The sequence below is a fragment of the Eurytemora carolleeae genome, unplaced genomic scaffold (assembly GCF_000591075.1).
Source record: "Eurytemora carolleeae unplaced genomic scaffold, Eaff_2.0 scaffold304, whole genome shotgun sequence".
Classification (NCBI taxonomy): domain Eukaryota; kingdom Metazoa; phylum Arthropoda; class Copepoda; order Calanoida; family Temoridae; genus Eurytemora; species Eurytemora carolleeae.
In genome coordinates this window covers 1-21404 of record NW_019396345.1, presented here as the reverse complement: position 1 = coordinate 21404, position 21404 = coordinate 1, and the positions used below count along the sequence as shown (strand labels likewise).

The window sequence follows — 21404 nt, the reverse complement described above, 5'->3', positions numbered from 1 at the left end:
TGACTGGTGGAGGGAGGGGGGACCTGGTGGGAGGGAAGGGAGGGGGTGGATCATCAATAATGCAGTGGACACTTCTATTATGGTCAACGTATGGTAGTTAAGTTAGATGATAGTTTAATTTCATTGTGCTTGCATTATACAGTGCTTCAATATGGAGGAGTATACAAATATACACAATGTATGTTTTATTGTCGGAATAAAAATCAATCCCAACACTTTTATGCATAACAATAGTTCTCAATTAATACAAGATTCTGGACCTGTTTTGCATACAAAAATATTTAATGGCGACCGTTACAAATCAAACATTTTTATTTAATAAAACGCACGCGTTGATCAGTTTTCAAAGGTTTAACCTGTAAACAAACTGGGAATAAATGTTGCAAATATTTGAATTTGAAAATGCCGACATAAAAATGCAAAAATCCAGGAAAAATGAATTCATCCAAGTTTGCCTAATTAGTTCAAGATTAACGATTGATTCAAAACTTTCATTTTCTTGCTGTACACGCAGTGTACAGTATTAGTTTTACACTGTACAAGATTATGTACACTGTACAGCACAACCTTTAAGACTTTACTTTGTTCTGTTGCACTGTACAGTACAATCTTTACGCTATTTTGTGTGATGTACAGTGTACAATAGAACCTTTACAATGGACTATGTTCTGTAAAGTGTACAAAACGAACTTCACATTTGAATTGTATGTTTGTATGTAAAAATATATTTACATATATCTATGGTGAATGCCGTCTACAGTTTCTAAACTATAGAAACACTCTACACCAGAGTTTGGGTGGCTCTTGTCAATCTACAGTTAGGAACTCTTTCCCTTTAAGTATTCCCTAGATCTGGTAATTCTTTCAAATTATACATCTATTTAATTCTAGAAGTCCTACCCTACTGATATTTTTAAATTCTAGCAATCCCTTCCAACCGTTTATATTAAATTCTAGCAATCCATCCCAACTGCTTGTATAAAATTCTAGCAATCCATTCCAACTGCTTGTATAAAATTCTAGCAATCCATCTTAACTGTTTAAATTAAATTCTTTCTATCCGTCCCAACTGCTTGTATTAAATTCTACCAATCCGTCCCTACTGCCTGTATTAAATTCTAGCAATCCGTCCCAACTGCTTGTATTAAATTCTAGCAATCCGTCCCAACTGTTTGTATTAAATTACCCAAAACAAAACAAGCCCTCTCAGCTTCCGAACTTGGAGAAAAAGTTGAAATCTTGAAATTTAAATAAACTTTAACATTTACAACAGTTTTCAGTCTTCAGGCGTACTCAAGGGTTTAATAAAACAAAAATGAACATATACGATATTTGTATCAGGGTTTGTATCAGGGTGTGTATCAGTGTTTGTATCAAGATGTGTATCAGGGTTTGTATCAAGGTTTGTATCAGGGTATGTATCAGTCTTTGAATTAAGATATTTATCAGGGTTTGTATCCAGGTTTGTCTTCAAGTTTTGTATCAGGGTTTGTATCAGTGTTTGTATCAAAGTTTGTATCAAGATGTGTAACAAGGTTTGTATCAAGGTTTTTATCAGGGTTTGTAACAAGGTTTGTATCAAGGTTTATCTTCAAGTTTTGTATCAGGGTTTGTATCAAGGTTTGTATCAGGGTTTGTATCAGTGTTTGTAGCAAGGTTTGTCTTCAAGTTTTGTATCAGGGTTTGTATCAGTGTTTGTAACAAGTTTTGTCTTCAAGTTTTGTATCAAGGTTTGTATCAGGGTTTGTATCAAGTTTTGTATCAAGGTTTGTATCAATGTTTGCATTAGTGTGTGTATCAGGGTTTGTATTAAGGTTTGTCTTCATAAATCAACAATGGTAGCTGAGTAGTCACATTCTTAAGGTTTAGATGACTTGTCACATCTCCCCCTCTCACTCTATACTCTATACCCTGCTCCCTTCCCGCTTCTAATTCAAAACAAACCAAACACTTGAAAAATAAAAAATTCTTATTTTTAACCTTATCAATTTTTCAGAAAATAAGATTTAGAAGTTTTTAATCCTTTGGTTTTCCTCATCTTGTTATTTTGACAGATTATGATGAAGAAAATTAAAATATTATCTTTAACTTTTGAAAGCTGAGATATTTGAATATAAACCCATGAATTGGTTCCCGGACCTATATTACTTATGATATCCAGTGCTTTATGTAGCTACTGGAGAAGAATGGGTTCAAAAGCTTGATATATGAACGACATGTGTGAGTATCAGTTACTCAAAACTCTTTTTATCACCATCTGTGGACACTTTTTAGAGAATCTAGGATCAAATACGGATACAAATATACCCTAAAATTCCTTCTTTAAAAACGGCACAGAGTCCATTTAAAAACTTGAAATTTTTAATCCCAACAAAAACAATAAAGCTTTCATTTGTCCAAATATTTGTTAAGTAAAATATAAAGATTTACAGCTGACTTGAGCTGAACTAGAACTTCTCCAACCAACAAATTCAGACATTTTAACAAAAATATTGTTTTCTTATTTTCCAAGAATTTGGAAGGGTTTGATTGTTTGAGAGATTGTATAGAGACCTGCTTTAACCTTGTGCTTTAATTTATGACGGTAGAAAAATTGGCCTGAAAAGGCAGTTTTACAAACTGAAGGATAATAGCTTTGTTTTAAGGTTTATTTATGTGTGCAAAGTGCTTGACTCTTCTTCAATATTTTCATGGTATTTTAAATGATATTGAATGTTAAAACAGTGCTAAGTACGATTCGTAACGGTACTTTTATACCTTTGTCAAATTAAGGATAAATGGGTTATCCTAATTTTTCAAACTAAAATTTAATAATTTTCAATTCTCTTTTCTTCCCTTGAAGTAACTTTTGGATTCATACGTTCTTTTTTTCTTTTCAATGTATAATTATATATATAACAAAATGAGGAAAATTTTTTAGAACAAATACATCTTTAAACATTTCAATAACTTGGCAATGGATTAATATTCAATCTTTCTTTTCCCATTTCATTTTGAAGACCACTGTACACGACTAAAAATAATTTTATTACGTAAACATTACCAAGACTATGAAATTGTTTATGAAACAAATGAAATGAATAATCAAATTTTCATATTAAACTGCAGTTTTTCAAATATTGCTAAAAATGAATCAAAACATATTTTTCATTCTTAAATTCATTTACTGGTTTGAATTAAAAAAATTTAAAAATAATGAAAAGGCACGGAAAAAAATCTCTAAAACATATAATTATTGAGAATTACAAGGTTTGTATCAATGTTTGCATTAGTGTGTGTATCAGGGTTTGTATTAAGGTTTGTCTTCAAGTTTTGTATCAGGGTTTGTATCAGTGTTTGTATCAAGACGTGTAACAGGGTTTGTATCTTGGTTTTATCAAGTTTTGTATCAAGGTTTGTATCAAGGTTTGTATCAGTGTTTGCATTAGTGTGTTTATCAGGGTTTGTATTAAGGTTTGTATCAAGTTTTACATCAAGGTTTGTATCAAGGTTTGTATCAGGGTTTGTAACGAGGTTTGTCTTCAAGTTTTGTATCAGGGTTTGTATCAGTGTTTGTATCAAGACGTGCAACAGGGTTTGTATCTTGGTTTTATCAAGGTTTGTATCAAGGTTTGTATCAGGGTTTGTATCAGGATTTGTATCAGGGTTTGTATCAGGGTTTGTATTAGGTTTTATATCAGGGTTTGTATCAGAGTTTGTATCGGTGTTTGTATCAGGGTTTGCATCAGGGTTTGTATGGGTGTTTGTATCATGGTTTGTAATAAAGTTTGTGTTAGGGTTTGTATCAGGGTTTGTATCAAGATGTGTATCAGGGTTTTTATCAAGGTTTGTATCAGGGTTTGTATCAGTGTTTGTAGCAAGGTTTGTATCAAGATGTGTATCAGGGTTTTTATCAAGGTTTGTATCAGGGTTTGTATCAGTGTTTGTAGCAAGGTTTGTATCAAGATGTGTATCAGGGTTTTTATCAAGGTTTGTATCAGGGTTTGTATCAGTGTTTGTAGCAAGGTTTGTATCAAGATGTGTATCAGGGTTTTTATCAAGGTTTGTATCAGGGTTTGTATCAGTGTTTGTAGCAAGGNTTTTTTTATATATTTTTTTAAAATTTTTTTTTTCAACGTTTCAGGTGTTCAAAATTTCAATTTCTCCGTACATTTTAGATATTGTCAATAAAAAATTAGAAAGTTTATTCTAAAACCAACTTAACCTAATTAATTTACTTGGTTAATTTTCTCTCGAAATTTTAAACTTAAAGAAATTTAATTTAATTAGTTAATTTATGTTGCAATCAGGTTGAGAATAGTTGTAGTACAGAATTAATTGTTATTTTATTTTACAATTTTCCTGTGATGGACGGATTTATTTTTGATTGACGCTTTAAAGTTGTTTTATACATCTACTTATTCTTCTAGAATTAAGGGACTGATTTGAAAAAAACATGATAGAAAAAAAACCAACTAGATTTCGCAAAGGAATTAAGTTTTGGTACAAACTCATATATTATTGCAACCTGATGGAACAATGTTCTTGCAACTAACTGAAATTTTCTAATCACTATATCTTCGCAAATTGATGAAGTAAGCCTTTAATATTTCAAACTTAGATTTTTCGATTCAACACAGTTCATAGTTTGAAATATCTCACGCACCTCTGACAATTTAGTAAAAATAAATTCAACCAAAAGTCAACCTTGTTGCACCGACTAGTCCTATTGATTGTCTGCTTTATCTACCCAATGTCCAGAAGATACAGTACAAACTGGGACCGGAAAGCTTGACCCGGCTCGGAAATTCAAATGTACTAAGGCAGTCCGTGATCTAAGGTCTTTGACATTGGGTTGCAAAGATATAGGAATTAAAAAATCAGTGTTTGTGACAAAAGCTCAATTCCTTCTTTTAATTGAGTAAAATTTCATCTTGACTTAAAATAATAAAAAAATGTTACTTACCCAAGTATTATCTATAATTTCTGTTTTAAGAATTCCCATTGTGGGAAGGTTCGGGGTTTGGAGCGGGAAGGGTAGCAAGCTCCCACTCCAGTTGCTCATCTACACCTACACCACGGATACGAGGTTCAAGCTCAAGCTCAGGGTATACACGGAGAATAGGGTTAAACTGAACCTACTGAGTTCGCATTGTCATTCATGATTGATGAAGAATTGTTTTGGAATAAAGAATAATTAAAAATATTTTTTGTTCTCTTTGATTTAATGTTTTTCTCTCCCCCCCCCACCCTCGATATCCTTGTATTTCAATTCTAATGGATTAATAATTGAAATGCAAAACTGGGCTATATCCCCCTATTAATTATTTTTAAATATTACATGTTTATTTAATCTATTAAACCCCCCCCCCTTTGTTTCAATGTGAGTTATGATTTCCATTGCAAAAAGTAAATAGAGATCTTTTAAATTCATTTAATTTTTTGCGAATTGATTCTTAAAACACAATGTAGGTCGCTGAAATCTAATTGGATGATGAGTTGAAACTAGGATGCTGAGTTGAAACTAGGATGCTGAGTTGAAACTAGGATGCTGAGTTGAAACTAGGATGATGAGTTGAAACTAGGATGGCCCCTGGTAAACGATAAAACCAAGATAAGAATTTAAATAAACCCAGAAGCTGATTTTCCAATCTAAATCTTGGAACTCCGCTAAACTTTCAAATAAAAAAATCCGCCGGTCATCATGGATTCAGCAGCTGTTTGATTGAAGAGATAAAGGTTTGATGGTTGGTTTAGAATCAGGGGGGGGGGGGTTTGATATGTGACCTGAGATATCTCCAGAGGTTGGCAGTTAAGCAGGGAGAATAGCATGAATGACAATGTGTTCCTAGGACCTGGATATCAATCCTGGAATCTCCTCATTATCAGATTCTGATGTCAGTTACTTAAATTCATCTATTCATCATGGTTCAGGTTTAACCAAAAATTATTTTTTACTCCAGGTTTAACCGTTATTTGTTCATTATAAACCCTGATATGAAGTACTCCTGCTCGAATATATTACACCCAGGACGAGGTTTAGAAAACTATGTTTCACTAAGATTTCACTAGTATGGCGGGACAGGATCGGATTCTGTATCTGGGTGTATAGAACGACTGGAAGAGAAGGAGAGGATCCCGATGTACCGCGCCAATCTGCCATGAGCTCGCCGCCACCACCCAAATCGTCCTGCGCTCCCCTCTCATTGGTTCAGTCTTGGCGGCAGGGAGAGAGAGCATACCTCTGATTGGTTCACATATGTCTGGGATGGGCCAGCATATAGGCTTAAACTGAGTCGAGCTAAGAGCCAGAAAGCTAGAAAACTGTGGAGCAGGAAATCTGTAGTTTTCTCTGCTCTGACACAACCTAGAACACAATCTGTTCATTAATTAAAGAAAAATTTCAGTTTTCAAGTTCAATTCAGACATTTGAAGATTCATTCAAATATTCTCAATCATTTAAATCTATTCTTTTTACTCTCAGTTTTCTGCACGAGTCTGCTGTTTTAAATATTGTTTAAAACTTTGAAGATTGTTTATCAAAACATAATTGGATTGGTAGGTTTCAATGATTTTTGCTTTGTCTACTTTATAAGATTGGTTGAGATGAAACGTATCTCTTGGGGCGCATAAACCCACCCCACCCCCTCCCTAGTTTAGTTTAGTTTAGTTTAGTTTAGTTTAGTTTAGTTTAGTTTAGTTTAGTTTAGTTTAGTTAAGTTTAGTCTAGTTTAGTTTAGTTTAGTTTAGTTTAGTTTAGTTTAGTTTAGTTTAGTTTAGTTTAGTTTAGTTTAGTTTAGTTTAGCTTAATTTAGTTTAGTTTAGTTTAGTTTAGTTTAGTTTAGTTTAGTTAGTTTAGTTTAGTTTAGTTTAGTTTAGTTCAGTTTTGTTTATTTCAGTTCATTTTTAGTTAAAACTAAGTTTCATAAATATGATATTTTTGATTTTTTTATAAATTAAATTTTAAAGAAGGATAAACCCAGGTTTATCAGACAATTTACACACCAAAATTATTTTTAATGATTTTTAAAATATATGTAAAAATGTTTTTAAGATAGTAAATACTTATCTATATATAGATAGCTACAACAAAGGAATTGAGTCTTTGACGCAAACTTAAATTTTCTAATATCTTTGAAACCTGATGGTGTAAACCTTTGATATTTCATGTTTAGATCATTTGATATGACAGAATTCATAGTTTGAAATATCTAAGATCTAAGACATTGGGTTGCAAAGACTGAGGGATTCTAGAATCAGAGTTTGTGGCAAAGATTTAATTCTTTTTTCATTTCTTCCTATGATAAGGTGAATCTGACTGTATAAATCTGGGAAAAGTAATAAAAAGTAGTTAAGGAAGAAATAAGACAAAAAAAACTATGAAGGAAGGAAGAAAGACATTTTTAAAATGAATAAGAAAAAAAATATTGCAGTGGAATGGTAGGCGTAAGAAAAAAAGGAAAAAGATATAAAACAAAGAATTAACTGAAAGATGACGGAGCGAGAAGCGAGGAAGAAAAAAGTATTTACGAGATTCAAAAACTATGATATGCCGTACTAATTCTTACAGCAGGCGGCAACTTTCTTAAAAGAAACAAATATTTAGATGAACATATATTCAGGAGGTATTTAAGGAGTATAATAAAAATATATCTCAGCTGTTAGATAAATACAAGAACGAGGAGGGATAAAGAGCGGCTCCGAACCCTCCAATAGCTGAGGTTCTAGCAACATAAATTATGATGTTTGTTTAGGAAGATGAAGAAAACAAAAGTATGAAAAGTATGCATGGGTTGGGCTCAATACTCAGCATCTGTTAGCAAACATTTGAAAATATTCATAATTTAAACTCTCTGTCAAGAATATTTTTAAACTCCACAAAAGATTGAAAATATTAAATATCCCCTAGTTTCTTTTTCCTAGCTAACCTTCCCACCGCAAACTAGACATAGGGAGAGGGTAAACACTTTAACTGGAACGACGTTGTGACCTCGTAGCTCCTCTAGTTTGTATTTTACGCACACATATTAAAAAGGCAAATTTATCTGGTTACATTTCAATTTCCAACAAAAATTTTTGTTCTTCTCAATAGCGCTTTAAAAATAAGAAGTTTTCCACAACACTGCATACTCAGTTCAACTACCTTACATAGCCGGTCACTCCCTTTAATATTTCAATCCAAGGTGCAACTTACTTTGGTTTAGCGTGCCCCCACTCCCATTAACGGTCCATACTTTACACACCATATTTTATATTTTTCATATGTCAATGTTCTGATATAAAACCTAGATACAGAAACCTGTTGGAAAATCAAGATTTTAAAAGAATTTCTTTGATGCTCTGCTCCTCGTTTTTGTTCTTGAGTTTAGTTGGGTGAACCGGAGCAGAGCTGACGTTTACAGGGTGTATAGCAGTAGAGCTATATACAGGGTGTATAACAGTAGAGCTGACGTTTACAGGGTGTATAGCAGTAGAGCTGACGTTTACAGGGTGTATAGCAGTAGAGCTCACATATACAGGGTGTATAGCAGTAGAGCTGACGTTTACAGTGTGTATAGCAGTAGAGCTGACGTTTACAGGGTGTATAGCAGTATAGCTCTTGTATACAGGGTGTATAGCAGTAGAGCTCACGTATACAGGGTGTATAGCAGTAGAGCTCACGTTTACAGGGTGTATAGCAGTATAGCTCACGCATACAGGGTGTAAAGTAGTAGAGCTGTATACAGGGTGTATAGCAGTAGAGCTGACGTTTACAGGGTGTATAGCAGTAGAGCTGACGTTTACAGGGTGTATAGCAGTATAGCTCACGCATACAGGGTGTAAAGTAGTAGAGCTGACGTTTACAGGGTGTATAGCAGTAGAGCTCACGTATACAGGGTGTATAGCAGTAGAGCTCACGTATACAGGGTGTATAGCAGTAGAGCTCACGTATACAGGGTGTAAAGTAGTAGAGCTAACGTTTACAGGATGTATAGCAGTAGAAGTCACGTTTACAGGGTGTATAGCAGTAGAGCTCACGTTTACAGGGTGCATAGCAGTAGAGCTCACGTATACAGGGTGTACAGCAGTAGAGCTCACGTATACAGGGTGTATAGCAGTAGAGCTCACGTATACAGGGTGTATAGAAGTAGAGCTGACGTTTACAGGGTGTTTAGCAGTAGAGCTCACGCATACAGGATGTATAACAGTAGAGCTCACGTATACAGGGTGCATAGCAGTAGAGCTCACGTATACAGGGTGTATAGAAGTAGAGCTGACGTTTACAGGGTGTATAGCAGTATAGCTCACGTATACAGGATGTATAGCAGTAGAGCTCACGTTTACAGGGTGTATAGCAGTAGAGCTCACGTATACAGGGTGTATAGCAGTATAGCTCACGTATACAGGGTGTATAGTAGTATAGCTCACGTATACAGGGTGTATAGCAGTATAGTTCACGTATACAGGGTGTATAGCAGTAGAGCTCATGTATACAGGATGTATAACAGTAGAGCTCACGTATACAGGGTGTATAGCAGTATAGATCACGTATACAGGGTTTATATAAGTAGAGCTGACGTTTACAGGGTGTATAGCAGGTTTAGGTTTAGCAGTAGGTTTAGTCTTACAACTTATAACAGGTTTAGTTTTAAAACTCATAACTCAAAGTTTAGTTTAAACACTTATCATTGTGTTCAGCTCCAACCTTCATAACTCCTGGTTTAGTTTTACTCATAACTAACTACAGGTTTAGTTTTACAACTAATATCTCAAGGTTTAGTTCTATAACTCATAACTCCTGGTTTTGGTTTGTAACACATTGATAAAAGGTTAATTCTACAACTTATATCTCAAGGTTTAGTCCTGTAACTCATAACTCCTTTAGTTCTACAGCTGATATCCTTGGGCTTAACTCCGACCCTTAAAACTCCAGGTTGAGATATGCAGCTGCTAACTGCAGTTTGAGTTCTGGAACCCATATCTCTAGGTTCAGTTCTCCGAGTTACAAGTAGAGCTAGCCCTTCAATTCCAGGTTTAATTTCACCACTTATAACTTCTGTTGAAAGATAATTCTCTGGACTGTTCTATCTGTATGAACACTGTATGGTAACTGCAGCTTAACTAAAACTACTAACAAGGTACAGGGTGACCACTGCTCAATGATATTATCTTCAGACTAACCAATTACCCAGGTCTGGGATGAGTTTGTATATATATATCTATATATAAAACTTGATAACCTAATCTTTAGTTCTCAACAGTCCAATTAGAATTCTTTCGAACTGCCTCAAAGAAAATAGGTTTATCATGTATAATCAATTTGTTATTCAATCATCTATCAAAAAAGAGATTTATATAATTTATATCATGTTTATATAAATCTTTTCTTAAGTTTTTTTAAAGTTTATATTTTTTATTGTAAGGTTTGTTCATGTTAGTTCTGTATTCATATCGAAGTGTTCGATGGATTCACTTTATGTTAGAAAAGAACAATAAATCTTATCATAAAAATTAGTGATGTCTGTAAAGTATATTATCGATGTTTTATTTCATAAAAATTTGAATGGACTAGAACTAGTTTTGAGACCCTGAAACTTGAATTAGGTACGCTATAAATATATTTATATGTAGATAGAACAGGTAGAAATGACGGGAATTGAATGTAAGTATACTTTATTTATGTTTCCAGTAGAAATTGGAAATAGATAAAAATGGGTGTTTAAAACGAAAATTACCACCCTGTTAGAATTTTAGCTCATTAGTGCTCAACCCGGAGGTTTTATGCGTAATCCGTTTCTAGGATATTTTGAAGAGAAACCTAGAACATATTGATGAGAAACCTAGAATATATTGATCAGAAACCTTGAATATATTGATCAGAAACCTAGAATATATTGAAGAGAAACCTAGAATATATTGAAGAGAAACCTAGAATATGTTGATGAGAAACCTAGAATATATTGAAGAGAAACCTAGAATATATTGTAAAGAAACCTAAAGAGAAACAAGAGAAACCTAGAATATATTGTAAAGAAACCTAGAATATATTGAAGAGAAACCTTGAATATATTGTAAAGAAACCTAGAATATATTGAAGATAAACCTAGAATATATTGAAGAGAAACCTAGAATATATTGAAGATAAATCTAGAATATATTGAAGATAAACCTAGAATATATTGAAGATAAACCTAGAATATATTGATGAGAAACCTAGAATTTATTGAAGAGAAACCTAGAATATATTGAAGAGAAACCTAGAATATATTGATGAGAAACCTAGAATATATTGAAGAGAAACCTAGAATTTATTGAAGAGAAACCCAGAATATATTGATGAGAAACCTATAATATATTGAAGAGAAACCTATAATATATTGAAAAGAAACCTAGAATATATTGAAGAGAAACCGATAATATATTGATGAGAAACCTAGAATATATTGAAGAGAAACCTAGAATATATTGAAGAGAAACCTAGAATATATTGAAGAGAAACCTAGAATATATTGATGAGAAACCTAGAATAAATTGAAGAGAAACCTAGAAAATATTGATGAGATACCTAGAATATATTAAAGAGAAACCTAGAATTTATTGAAGAGAAATCTAGAATATATTAATGAGAAACATAGAATATATTGATGAGAAACCTAAAATATATTGATGAGAAACCTAGAATGTATTGACGGGAAACCACAAATATACTGATGAGAAAACTAGAATATATTGAAGAGAAACCTAGAAAATATAGATGAGAAACCTAGAATATATTGAAGAGAAACCTAGACAATATAGATGAGAAACCTAAAATATATTGATGAGAAGCCTAGAATATTTAGTTGAGAAACCTAGAATATATTGATAAGAAATAACGGGAAATCTATCATATAAAGAATGTAAATTCTAAAAAAATCTAATTTTTTCACGGTTTCAGAAACTGTCTTCGGTAGTTTTAGGTAGTTCAGAGAAGGATTAATTTCTACTTCTCCCTGATTCTTCTCTCTCTCTTTCTTCTTGTGTTTACAGATGTAGAATAATATTACTTGACTACTTAGTATAGAGCACTGCAGGGAGCAACATTTACCAATTGAGGGGCCAAACATACATGGAATATGAAAGGTTCCTTTCAGTACCATAAAACCCACCCGGAGAGTAAAATCCATGTCAATTGGAGTAACAAGCTCGGTTTGCGGCTACTCAAAGCTTGGGAGGGGCGTGGGATGCTCCCAGGGTATATTTATGTAAATTCAGATTCAGAACCTGTATCCATATATGTATAGAGTGCAAGGAACCTGTATCCATATATGTATAGAGTACAAGAAAACCTGTATCCATACATGTATAGAGTACAAGAAAACCTGTATCCATATATGTACAGAGTACAAGGAACCTGTAACCATATATGTATAGAGTACTAGAAACCTGTATCCATATATGTATAGAGTACAAGGAACCTGTTCCACATATGTATAGAGTACAAGGAACCTGTATCCATATATGTATAGAGTACAAGGAACCTGTATGCATATATGTATAGAACACGAGAAACCTGTATCCATACATGTGTAGAGTACAATGAACCTTATCTATGTATGTATAAGTACAAGGAACCTGTATCCATATATGTTTAGAGTACAAGGAACCTAAATCCATATATGTATAGAGTGCAAAACCTGTATCCACCTATTTATAGAGTACAAGGAACCTGTATCCATATTTGTATAAAGTGCAAGGAGCCTGTATCCATATATGTATAGAGTACAAGGAACCTGTATCCATACATGTATAGAGTACAAGAAACCTGTATCCAAATATGTATAGAGTACAAGGAGCCTGTATCCATATATGTATAGAGTACAAGGAACCTGTATCCATATATGTATAGAGTACAAGAAACCTGTATCCATATATGTTTAGAATACAAAAAACCTGCATCTATACATTTAAACTGTATAGAGTACAAAAAAACAGTTATCCATTTGAAAAAACAAATTTCTACGACGTCAGTTTGCAAATATATAATGATAAGAAAAATAGATAAATTATTTTTAAGTTACCCAGTTCTGTATATATGTATACATATATACTGATGAGAGTTTACTCTGATCTAGAATTTGTATCTGATAAAACAACATTCTATCATAATCTTGTTCTATGATGGCCTGGAATTTTCACCATAAACATGACATTATAGAGAAGGGAGGAGTTGTGAAAGGAAGATGGGATGTGAAAGAAAGATGTGATGTGAAAGGTTTAGATAAATAAACTATATAAGGAGAAGGATGAGTCGGAAGATATGAAAGTATGTGTACCCGGCATCTAATTGTCAAGTTTATCTTATAATATTTCCTATTTATCTTCCTAGTTTCCTTGCTCTCCCACACTCCCTCATATAGTTCACATGCCTATCCATCAGGGGGACCCGGAGATAAACTAAAATATATTCACAAATACTTTCAGGAATTCGTATTTTACTATTTATCTGTCTCTTCCCTGATCCGTCTTTGTTTGGTCGGATTGGAGTGTGTGTCTGTCTATCTATCTATCTCTATCCCACACTATGACATTATTTCACACTGTCAGCAGGATCCGACCCACCCTGAGTTACTCAATAACTTGCAACTAAAAGTCTCTGGAAATCAAGCAAGCAAAAAATGTTTTTATTGTTCCTCTACATTGGATCTGCGGGATCCAGGTTCAGCTGGTTCCGTGCTCTGCGTCCTACTGCTCCAGGTCCTCTATAGAGCACAGTGGAAACAAAATACAATTAGAATCTTTACAAAGGTTTCTACATCAGAGCATCACATTGCATTGACAGATTCTATTCATAATCATCTCAAATACTCGTATTTTTACATAATATAACATGAGAAAATTTGGTTTAGATTTTTTACTCTATTAACAGAACAGGCTGAGTCTGGGATCCCTCAAATATAGTAAAAATTATTTTCTGTTGTTTTCAATAATATTTCTAATTTTTATTTAGAAGATTTTCAGGGTTTACTTTAGAGTAGGTGAGAGAAAGATCAGGGTAATTTTGTGAGCAAGATATCTACAACTTTATGATCGGGTTAGTAAGCAAAGATCTATCCTATTCCTATGTCGGGTTTAGAAGGTGGTTCTGGTATAGATCAGTCCTACTCCAGGTTGAGTTCAGAGCCTGCAAGTAGAGCAGGTGAGGAATAGTGAAGTTTTGTGAGCATATGAAATCAGGATATCAACAACTTCAAAATGGGTTTAGTTTGTAAAGATCTTTTCTACTCCTATGACTGGTTTCGAAGGTAGGAATAGCTCAGTCCTACTTCAGGTTGGGTTCAGAGCCTGCAAGCACGGAGAAGGTTGAGGAATAAGAAAGTTTTGTGAGCATATGATATCAGGATATCCACAACTTTATGAGGGGTTTAGTTTGTAAAGATCTTTTCTACTCCTATGACTGGTTTCGAAGGTAGGTATAGCTCAGTCCTACTTCAGATTGGGTTCAGAGCCTGCAATCAGAGAGAAGGTGATGAATAATGCAATTTTGTGAACATATGATATCTAAAACTTTATGAAGGGCTTAATAGGTAAAGATCAGCCCTACTCCTATGACGGGTTTCGAAGGCAGGGATAGATCAGTCCTACTCCAGGGTGGGTTCGGAGCTCCGAAGTAGGGAGCTGGTGAGGAATGATAAAGTTTTATGAGCATATGAAATCAGGATATGTAAAACTTTATGAGGGGTTTAGTAGGTAAAGATCAGTCCTACTTCTGTGACTGGTTTCGAAGGTAGGTATAGATCAGCCCTACTTCAGGGTGGGTTCGGAGCCTGGAAGTAGGGAGCTGGTGAGGAATGATAAAGTTTTGTGAGCATGTGATATCAGAATATGTACAACTTTATTAAGGGTTTAGTAGGTAAATATTTGTTCTACTCCTATAACTGGTTTCCATCAGTCCTACTCCAGGGTGTGTTCGGAGCTAGCAAGTAGGGAGCAGGTGAGGAATAATTAAATCCATGAGTTTGAATCTCAATCAAAATCCCGAACTGAATCAATAAATAATATAAAAGAACATATGTCTATACAATACAAAACATAGTTTTTAATAATTAATCTGTCGCACACTTATACCAGCAATACATCTTTCACACTTTCAAACCTACAGGCAGCACTTTATGGGATCGTAAACATAATCTAAAGGGAAAGCTCACTTATTTGGAAAAAGCATGATACACAAATTTTTGGAATTAGAAACAGAAATAAACCAATTTTACCGATAATATGTATTTCTGAGGCTAGAAGAATTCTGGTATGGCGGTATAATCGGCTTAATCGTGTATGTATTATGTTTACTTTTAAAAAAGGTGAACAGCCCCTTTAATCTATATATATGTTAGTCTGTTCCATCTTCAGTTCTCTTTACTTTGCATACTAGTTATCCCTGTATTCAGGTTCTGTCCGAATAAGGTGCTAATGACCCCCTGGACTACTTGAGAAATATTAATAATAATTCCTGGTCCGGACATTAAGTCCTGAAAGGTCTAAGTAAGTTTGGAAACTACTTATGAATAAGTTTAAAGACAAGTTGATGCTTTAAAAAGGATGAATGTTTGTAGGCAAATGTAAGAGTCAAAGACCCTTTTTCAAAGGAATGCGAAAGAATGGAAATGAGTTCTGACCACAAACTCTAATTTTCTCTACGCTTTTTTTTCTTTGCAACATTATATTTGTTGTTCTTGTTTTTTTAAGGTTATATTTCGGAAATAATTAAACGACGATTTTAAGGACTGAAAACGCCAAATCCCGTTGTTTGGTCCCTTTAAAGTGTCGGTACCTAGTCTAGTTTTTTTTTTTCTTACTCCGAGTTTTTTGTAACCTGGTTTAGTTTTGTTGCTCCTACTCCGATTTGTGTTGGAACCTAGTCTGGTTTGTTGATTTATCTCCGAGTAGTGTTGGAACCTAGTTTAGTTTTAGTTTTGTTGCTCCTACTCCAAGTTGTGTCGAAACCTTGTCTAGTTTTGTTGCTACTACTCCGAGTAGTATCGGAACCTAGTTTAGTTTTTGTTTTGTTGCTCCTACTCCGAGTTGTGTCAGAACCTTGTCTAGTTTTGTTGCTCCTACTCCGAATAGTGTCGGAACCTAGACAAGTTTTGTTGCCCCTTCTCCGATTTGTGTCGGAACCTAGTTGAGTTTTGTTGCTACTACTCCGAGTTGTGTCGGAATCTAGTTTAGTTTTGTTGCTCCTATTCCGAGTAGTGTCGGAACCTAGTTTAGTTTTGTTGCTCCTACTCCAAGTAGTGTCGGAACCTAGCTTAGTTTTGTAGCTCCTACAATAAGTAGTGTCGGAACCTATTTTAGTTTTGTTGCTCCTACTCTGAGAAGTTTCGGAACCTAGTTTAGTTTTGTTGCTCCTACTCCAAGCAGTGTCGGAACCTTGTCTATTTTGTTGCTACTACTCCGAGTAGTGTCGGAACCTAGTTTAGTTTTGTTGCTCCTACTCAAAGTAGTGTCGGAACCTAGCTTAGTTTTGTAGCTCCTACTCTAAGTAGTGTCGGAACCTAGTTTAGTTTTGTTGCTCCTACTCTGAGAAGTTTTGGAACCTAGTTTAGTTTTGTTGCTCCTACTCCGAGTAGTGTCGGAACCAAGTTTAGTTTTGTTGCTCCTACTCCAAGTAGTGTCGGAACCTAGCTTAGTTTTGTAGCTCCTACTCTAAGTAGTGTCGGAACCTAGTTTAGTTTTGTTGCTCCTACTCTGAGAAGTTTCGGAACCTAGTTTAGTTTTGTTGCTCCTACTCCGAGTAGTGTCGGAACCTAGTTTAAATTTGTTGCTGTGTTCCTGTGTATGATTGAGAGGAGGTCTACTAATTGACAGCTAGGGACAACAAGGTATTTATCAAGGGGAGAGAGAGAGAGCGCTAGATATTTTTAGTCGGAGGAAGTAACATAAACGTTTGTAGAAGAATTCAGTTGAATAATATGCGGTATCCTTGTAGCCAGCAGCTAGGAGGATACAGAGAGGGTTGAGGTTGGAAGGGTGTGTAGTGTATCCATGTACACTGAGCTCAAGTAATGATGGTGTCAGGTTTCTTGACGTACTCCGGGTAGGTTTGATATGAGAAATGGTTGGGGTTGAGTTCTGTCTTGTTATTCTCTTCGAACCTGAACCTGATAAATGGTTGGTGTCGGAGGGAAACCAGTTGGAGGGTTCCGCTTCTCAAACCAAGACTGGTTCTCGTTCTCTCTCTCTCTAGTGCTTAATTTCTTTATTTTTTCCGCTCTGAACTCTTTTTAATTTATTTGCCTCGGTATAAGTTTTGGGATTTAAACGCTAGACCAATAAATGTTTATAAACTTTGATTCATTTCACGATAATTATAAACAGATCACATCACAATTTTTCATAAATGAAAAAACCCGGTTTACTTGTAAACAAGCCGACAGGACTAAGACTAACTTCAAATGCAAGAATGCCTCTCGGCTTCTGATCTAACAGTTTCCGTTTGTTAATGATTGTTTAACATACAGTTTGATAAAGAAATCAATAAAAAATTTGCTAAAGGAAAAACAAAGGATCAGGTAGCAGAAACTGTAGGAGCTGGAGTAGAGTGGACGCGTGCCATTATAAACCTTCTTTACGCCGATTGAGTTTCAATGGATAGAGGAGGGATAATCAGATAATAAAATACGAGATTTTGATCATTTGCATCCGAGAGGAATTGATTATACACCAATCTAACATGGGAGTATATTGTATTTTCGGAGAGTAGACAACCTTGAACAAGGAATATAAAAGAAAAGGGGAAATAAATGGAGTTTGACAAAAGAAAGGAAAACGAAATCGAGAAAAGTAAGGGAGGAATAAAAGTAAAAGGGAAAGTGAGTTATGAGTTAGTAGGACCAAAACAGTAGAGTAGTATAAGAACAAGAGTAGATCACGGTAAGGAAAATATAGAGAGCGTAGGACAAAGAAAAGGAAAGTGAGCTACAGTAGGACAAGAACAAGAAAAATGAGGGAAGAAAGAAGATGAAAAGAAAAGAAAAATAATAGAGAGAGATTAGGACAAGGTAAAGAAAAATTAGAGAGCGTAGGACAAGGGAAAGTAAAATAAGAGAGAGTAGGACAAGGGAAAGTAAAATGAAAGAGAGTAGGACAAGGGAAATGAAAGAGTGATGAAGTGTGACAAGAATAAGAAAAATGGGAGAGAAAAAAGTAGGAGAAGGAAAGGACAAATAGAGAGAGAGAGAGTAGGACAAGAGAAAGGAAAGCGAGAGAGAGAGAAGGACGAAAGGGAGGACTAGGTATTGCAGATGAGCTCCATATGGTAAAATCTAAACATTTCATTTCCCAACCCTGATACTTTTAGACCTGCTAGTATCCTGAGAAAGAAAACATGGCGTCTGAACCCTGTAAGGTTTTATCATAATAAGAAAATGACCTAGTAGGAAGGATAATTTTCAATCAATGCCTGCACATAAGATCTCCCCCTGTAATCTCCTCGGCTCCATGATTGTCCCATCTAGGATAAATAACAAAGAATAGACTCTAATAGCGACTAAACTGACACGAAATATTTTTGTGAAATTTAATTGAATATTATATGCTTGATATTGGAGAGGAGGAGAGGGGGGGGGGTGTAATTGATTTAAATGTATTGTGCTTTTATTCTTCAGACGGTTCTGGTAAATTCTCTAAGAAAATGATATACATGCCGTTGTACTGAGGTCTAGCTTGACATTTGACACTTAGTTAGTTAAATGCTCTGACATTCTTAACTACATTAAAAGTTTTTTTTTAAGCATGAAAACTAAACTAAACAGATGAATGTAAAAGAGATGCAACGTATATGTAATAAATTAATTTCAGGCGGTTAATTCATGCATTGAAAAACTTAGGTAGTCAGGGTTTATCATTATCATGAATTGAATAAACTTGGAGTGGGACGGATTTATCATGTATTGAATAAAGCAGGAGTAGGACGGATATATCATGTATTGAATAAACCTGGAGTAGGACGGATATGTAAAGCATTGAATAAACCTAGAGTAGGACGGATATGNGGGAGTAGGACGGATATGTAAAGCATTGAATAAACCAAGAGTAGGACGGAAATATCATGTATTTAATAAACCTAGAGTAGGACGGATATATCATGTATTGAATAAACCTGGAGTAGGACGGATATATCATGTATTGAATAAACATGGAGTAGGACGGAGGTATCATGTATAAAATAAACCTGGAGTAGGAAGGATATATCATGTATTACATAAACCTGGAAAAGGACGGATCTGGAGAAGGACGGGTTTTTCATGTATTGAATAAACCTGGAGTAGGAAGGATATATCATGTATTGAATAAACCTGGAGTAGGACGGATAAGTAATGTATTGAATAAACCTGAAGTAGGATGAAAATATCATGCATTGAATATTGAATAAACCTGGAGTAGGACGGATATGTAAAGCATTAAATAAACCTGAAGTAGGATGAAAATATCATGCATTGAATAAACCTGGAGTGGGACGGATATGTAATGTATTGAAAAAACCTGGAGTAGGAAGGATTGAAAATATCATGCATTGAATAAACCTGGAGTGGGACAGATATGTAATGTATTGAATAAACCTGGAGTGGGACGGATATGTAATGTATTGAATAAACCTGAAGTAGGATGAAAATATCATGCATTGAATAAACCTGGAGTGGGACAGATATATCATGTATTGAATAACCCTGAAGTAGGACGGATATATCATGTATTGAAGAAACCTGGACTAGGAAGGATATATCATTTATTACATAAACCTGGAAAAAGACGGATCTGGAGAAGGACGGGTTTATCATGTATTGAATTCACCTGGAGTACGAAGGATATATCATATATTGAATAAACCTGGAGTAGAACGGATATAAAATGTATTGAATAAACCTAAAGTAGGATAAAAATATCATGCATTGAATAAACCTGGAGTAGGACGGATATATCATGTATTGAATAAACATGGAGTAGGACGGATATATCATGTATTGAATAAACCTGGAGTAGGATGGATATATCATGTATTGAAGATACATGAAGTAGGACGGATATCTCATGTAAATAAACCTGAAGTAGGATGAAAATATCATGCATTGAATAAACCTGGAGTGGGACGGATATGTAATGTATTGAAAAAACCTGGAGTAGGAAGGATATGTTATATATTGAATAAACCTGGAGTAGGACGGATATATAATGTATTGAATAAACCTAAAGTTGGATAAAAATATCATGCACTGAATAAACCTGGAGTAGGACGAATATATCATGTATTGAATAAACATGGAGTAGGACGGATATATCATGTATTGAATAAACCTGGAGTAGGATGGATATATCATGTATTGAAGATACCTGAAGTAGGACGGATATCTCATGTATTAAATAAACTTGGAGTAGGACGGATATATCATGTATTAAATAAACCTGGAGTAGGACGGATATGTCATGTATTAAATAAACCTGGAGTAGGACGGATATATTATGCATTGAATAAACCTGAAGTAGGACGGATATATCATGTATTGAATAAACCTGGAGTAGGACGGATATATCATGTATTGAATAAACATGGAGTAGGACGGATATATCATGTATTGAATAAACCTGGAGTAGGACGGATATATTATGCATTGAATAAACCTGAAGTAGGACGGATATATCATGTATTGAATAAACCTGGAGTAGGACGGATATATTATGCATTGAATAAGCCTGAAGTAAGACGGATATATCATGTATTGAATAAACCTGGAGTAGGACGGATATATCATGTATTGAATAAACCTTGAGTAGGACGGATATATCATGTATCGAATAAACCTGGAATAGGACGGATATATCATGCATTGAATAAACCTGGAGTGGGACGAATGTATCATGTATTGAATAAACCTGGAATAGGACGGATATATCATGCATTGAATAAACCTGGAATAGGACGGATATATCATGCATTGAATAAACCCGGAGTAGGACGGATATATCATGTATTGAATAAAGCTGGAGTTGGACGGATATATCATGTATTGAAGAAACCTGAAGTAGGACAGATAAATCATGTATTGAATAAACCGGAAGTAGGGCGGATATATCATGTATAAAATAAACCAGGAATAGGACGGATTTATCAACTGAATAAACCTTGAGTAGGACGGAAATATCATGTATTGAATGAACCTGGAGTAGGACGGATATATCATGTATTGAATAAACTTGGAGTAGGACGGATATATCATGTATTGAATAAACATGGAGAAGGACGGATATATTATGTATTTAATAAACCTGGAGTAGGACGTATATGTCATGTATTGAATAAAACTGGAGTAGGACGGATATCTCATGTATTGAATAAACATGGAGAAGGACGGATATATTATGTATTGAATAAACCTGTACTAGGACGGATATATCATGTATTGAATAAA

The 21404-nt window shown here is 34.6% G+C and overlaps 1 protein-coding gene across 5 annotated transcripts in view; it reads right to left on the bottom strand.

Moving 5' to 3' along the window:
* LOC111701404 (LIM/homeobox protein Lhx9) overlaps positions 1-17372 on the bottom strand; it is a 25846-nt gene extending 8474 nt beyond the window's left edge. The window contains exons 1-3 of one of the 5 annotated variants that reach the window (XM_023472680.1): positions 15812-17372; positions 5835-6346; positions 4946-5120 (exon numbers count right to left, since the gene is read on the bottom strand). In XM_023472680.1, coding sequence (XP_023328448.1) covers positions 4946-5044 — 99 coding nt within the window. In that variant the 5' untranslated portion in view covers positions 5045-5120; positions 5835-6346; positions 15812-17372. Of the gene's footprint in view, positions 1-4945; positions 5121-5834; positions 6347-8173; positions 8682-15811 lie in introns of those variants that run through there. The other 4 variants (XM_023472685.1, XM_023472681.1, XM_023472683.1 and 1 more) reach the window with 4 other exon arrangements.
* Positions 17373-21404: the final 4032 nt, after the last annotated feature.